Source organism: Hordeum vulgare, chromosome 6H (genome assembly GCF_904849725.1).
Source record: "Hordeum vulgare subsp. vulgare chromosome 6H, MorexV3_pseudomolecules_assembly, whole genome shotgun sequence".
Classification (NCBI taxonomy): Eukaryota; Viridiplantae; Streptophyta; class Magnoliopsida; order Poales; family Poaceae; genus Hordeum; species Hordeum vulgare.
The window spans coordinates 75294473-75299093 of NC_058523.1; the positions used below are offsets into that span (position 1 = coordinate 75294473).

A 4621-nucleotide genomic window follows, 5' to 3' on the forward strand; every position below is an offset into this window, starting at 1 on the left:
TTGCATGTTGTTGTTGTTTTCGGAACTGGGAAACCTTTGGATTATGTCATCATATGTGATAAAGTTACCATGTAAAATAATAAACTTGAAATACGACAATTATTTTTAAAAAGTGTTCACACAAATGAGCTATCATGTGTGAAGATTCATGGCTTTTAAGCCACATGATCAATCTCATGGCCATATTCATGGCATAGTTTGTTGAAATGGTCTCATATTTTGCATAATGGTGCATGTTGGAATGACAAACAATGTTGATTAAGGAAGTTTTCATCTTCCTTGTATGAAAAATTCATTTTTCATTTTTCAAGTGCCCGAAATGAGTTTTTTTGTGAAGGACCTACCATATATTTGTTTCAAAATTGGTCCAAATCATTTTTCTAACATACACTACAAGTAATATGCTAATACTCGACGCTATTTTTTCGTTGCTACATCGTCACGGTTTTTAGTTTACGACGATCTTACGATGAAAAACCAAGCGTAAAAAACAGAGCGTCACAAATGAACAGCAGCGACGTTTTGATCAAAATTGTCGTAACTTTTACGACGATTCCTGGATTGTCGTAACCTTTACGGCGATCCTAAATCGTCGTTGGCAATCTAACCCAGTCCTACGTGGCAGTCCTACATGGCAAAATTACGACGAAATCAAAACATCATAGTTGAAATTAGCCCAACCCATTTCAATTGATCACATGGGCTGGTTTTATTTTTTTGGGCTTTTCTTATTGGGCATCCTTTTGGGCCATAGCCTTTTTTACAGACACTTCTAGTAATTTTTTTTAATTTTTTTGTATCATTATAATTTGGGCCGTGGCCTTTTAGTACCCAAATACATTTGGTCCAGTTTCAGTTTTGGCTTTTTTCCATATTTGAATTCAACAATTTTTTATTCCAGAACTTGGGCTCATTTCTATTTGTTGGGCCTTTTCAACCCAACTTTTTGTCCAATATTGAATCTAACATTATTTGATATTCAAATCGAGAAAACTCCAAGTCGAATTGAAATCATCCATCATATAACATCACATAATACATCTTCCAGGTTTACATAAAACAATAACTCATCTCATGAATACATTTCCTTACACACGAATATAACAAAAAGGATAGAATTGCACAAGAAGAAGTTGATTTGAATGTCCCAAGTAGGCATCATCGACATCTTCTCGCCACTTTCCTAGCAATAGAAAATAAGATAAAACAAAAAACATTAAACAATCCAATAATAAATCGATAAACAAGGACCTAGTTCATGGGCACGTGGAACAGTGGACTTAGGACACGGTTAACGATATCCAGTTTATAGCAACCATTGAAGAGACACGTAACAACAAGGTAATGAAAGCATCTACTGGACATAATAACGAGCACGACAAATATAAAAGGGGCAGTTGCCCAGATTGTCCTATGCAACAATGTGGGAGCACATTCCGCAGAACACGCTAAGGCAAACAAATTCGCCAGCATTAATATGCAAAGACGACGACAATGTCGCTGACTTGTCGACAGGCACCTAGATCTCATGACTGGAGCAAGTAAAATTAGCCACTAAGCACCATTGAAGAGACACATAATGATGTACAAGCCTACAGGGTAATGAAAGGACCCCCACAAATTAAACTGCCAAAAACGTCTTACATTTGTGAACCGAGGGAGTACTACAGATCTTATTTGCATATTGTTGATTTTGCGGGGGCCTAATACAATTGTGGTGTATGCACTGCCTTGTAAACACAAGTGCTAACTTATTATGATTCACCAAAGCTTATTTGCACAAGGAATGGCTTTAGTTACTTTCAAAAAAGAAGGGATGGCTTTAGTTAGATTTTCCTACTCAGCCAAAGGGCTTGGCCCAAATCACTGCAGCATATTCTACTGCTAATTTTACAGTAATTTATTGTCAACAGTTTTAGTTGAACAGTTTACTCTTGTTCCAGTGCGCTCAAGAGATGGTTGTTCAACACATTTAGTGATCCTATTTCACAGCAATGGCCTAACGGCGAGAGGAATTATATTTTACTACTAGCTTACCATACAGATTAATGCATGCATGACAGCAACCACATGGCAGCCAATAGCCCAATCAAACTTTGGAAGCCATCCAGAATTATCCTAGAAACTTCATCATCTAAATGCATCAACACTAGATTACTAGATGAACTGACCTAGAAGGTTGCTAGATTACTGATATACATGAGTGCACTAAAGAATGTGAGTATGCGGTTTTGCTGTCAGACTCATTATCAGTTTTGGCTGTAGAATTAGAGTTCTTCACCGTGAGAGAAGAAATGCTAGTTGTTTGCAGCAACTAGTAAGACATTAGCAAGTGAAAGAGATGCGTTACAGATCAAGAGAAATTTGTCTATACAGTCTCATGCCTGTGGGAGTAAATGTAACATAAACTTTACACTGTATCAGGTTCAAACACAGAATGGTCTTTATATAATAGCACAATTTTCTGATAACCCAGTTTTGCCCAAATATTGTAGCGCGTTGCAGTAAATCCAAGCGATATCTTCAGTAGAATTTGGATTCTAGAACTAATGAGTTTCACCACAGGTGTTGTACTGGCAAGAAAACTGAATTCAGAAACCGGAAATTTCGTTTGCAGTTCGTGTTTGTGTCAGGCAGGAAGCGAGCGCCAGAACAATCAGACAGTCATCAGCTAACCAAAGTGCAAAAGACAATGCTGGTGTTTTAGTTTACCTCTTGATAGGACCAAAAGCACGACACCCCATGACGAGCAGATCGACCTTTAGTTCGGTCGTCATCTCGCAGATCTTCTTCTTGGGATCCCCCACCACCACCTGTGTCTTCACCTCCACCTTCAACAGACCAAGAATCCAACCCAATTTAAGCACCATTCAAGAATGAGCAGCCGGGCTAAATCTCCAGAATTCAGCAATCGGTACAGATGTGCCTCATTTAATCACCCCCACTTACATTCTTATCGGAGAAAATCTTGAGCGCGTGCTCCAGGATCGCCTCTGGGATCCGCCGCTCGTGCGACTCGATGGCCTGCATGAACACCGACACCTCCGCCACCCCCTGAGCACCCAACACCGCGGCCCAGCGAAGAACCTGCCACGCACACGTTCCCCTTGCTGATGCCCGCGAAAAAGAGGGACAGGGGTGCCCGGAACCGCAGCGGCGTGACGGGCGCATCCTCGCTGCTCTCCAACAATTCTAGTGCCTCCGTGGGCACCTTGGAGCTCCTCAGCTTCATCAGTACGTTCTGCTTCATGTTGGCGCGGCTCTCGTCGTCACCATCATCTGCACGTCACGTCAGTCAACGCGAGCCGTTAAATGGACATCGGACATCAGGGCAGCTCTTCGATGCGCAGCTGGAGCTTCCTAATCTGGTCGCCGACGCCGAGAGCGTCGAGCGTGCGGAATGCGTTCGGCTGCCGAAGGGGATGGAGGCGGGGTTGAGGTCTGCGGCGATGCCGGGGGGCGGCTGGACGTGGAGCACGATGAGCGCACCGTCGGGGCGGAGGCGCAGGCTGTCGAGCGCCCAGCGCAGCTCCTTCATGCTCTCCTTGCTGCTGTCGATCACCACCGCCACGTTGGAGAGGTTGGCGGTGGCCATGGCTGGCCCTGCCCCTTCGCTTGGCCAGGGAGGCTCCATGAGGAGATGGGGAGCGAGGTGGTGGGGAGATGGGGAGGAGGTGGCGGCAGCGAAGAGATGGGGAGGAGGTAGGGGTGTGAGCTAGGGTTTGGACAGCGGGCGGGGTTATTCTTTTTTCATTTTTTCTGTAATACATGGATGGATGGATGTGAGATGGTGAGATAGATGGATTGATGGATGGGCGCCATGTCATTGATCCGCGGGAAGAGTTCTGATTGGTTCGAAAAATAAGTGATTTAAAATACTTTCCAAGTACTAAAAATAGAGGAATTTTATGAAGCATCTATCAAAAATATTTTGCAAAAGGGCATCACACAAATTTTCACTAGAGTTAGACCACATTTTATGGATGAGGATCAATTTATATGCATTTCTCATCTTTATAGCTATTTTTAATCATTTTCCAAGTGGCAAAAATGGGTTTTTTTGTGAAGAACCTACCAAATATTTGTTGCAAAATTGAACTCCATCAATTTTCTAGAATACTAGTACATATTTAGTATACAATTGACCAAATGGTTGGGTGTCAAAAACTTTTATCCACCTATCGTGAAAAATAAAACTTTCTGCCGATTCAGTTGAAAGCAGTTCAAATTTGAACTGTAGCTGCCTCATAGTTTGCTATTTATTTTTTTCAAAAAGCATTTCTAGGTACAAGAGTATCTATTTCTTCATAGATACTCCGAAATAGTTGCAAAAATCAAGCCCGACCTATGAACGGTCATGCCCGTCGTTTTGACCGCATTTTGAAATGGGCATGCAAAATTCAAAAAAAAATGGAAAACCTTTGCATTGTGTCATTATATGTGACAAAGTTACCCGGAAAAAAAATAAACTTGTAATACGACAGTTATTTTAAAAAGTGTTCTTAGAAATGGGCTATCATGTGTTAAGATCCATGGCTTTCAAGCCAAATGATCAATCTTATGGCCACATTCATGGCATAGTTTGTTGAAATGGTCTCATATTGTGCACAAGGGTGCGTGT

At 41.9% G+C, this 4621-nt stretch overlaps 1 protein-coding gene across 1 annotated transcript; it reads right to left on the reverse strand.

Annotated features, from left to right (window-relative positions):
- Positions 1–2368: 2368 nt before the first annotated feature.
- On the reverse strand, positions 2369–3595 carry LOC123405122. The gene is made up of 4 exons (XM_045098945.1): positions 3409–3595; positions 2950–3059; positions 2713–2831; positions 2369–2384 (listed from the first exon to the last, which is right to left on the reverse strand). The coding sequence occupies exons 1-4, from the start codon at positions 3593–3595 to the stop codon at positions 2369–2371; spliced, it is 432 nt and encodes a 143-aa protein (XP_044954880.1).
- Positions 3596–4621: the final 1026 nt, after the last annotated feature.

Excerpts from the sequence above, each read along its gene's own strand:
- LOC123405122 (XM_045098945.1), bottom strand. The coding sequence starts at position 3,595 with ATGGCCACCGCCAACCTCTCCAACGTGGCGGTGGTGATCGACAGCAGC. Across the intron at positions 3,060-3,408 it reads CTCCATCCCCTTCGGCAGCC|CTCAGGGGGTGGCGGAGGTG; the intron begins GAACGCATTCCG and ends CGGTGTTGGGTG. Across the intron at positions 2,832-2,949 it reads AGATTTTCTCCGATAAGAAT|GTGGAGGTGAAGACACAGGT; the intron begins GTAAGTGGGGGT and ends GGTCTGTTGAAG.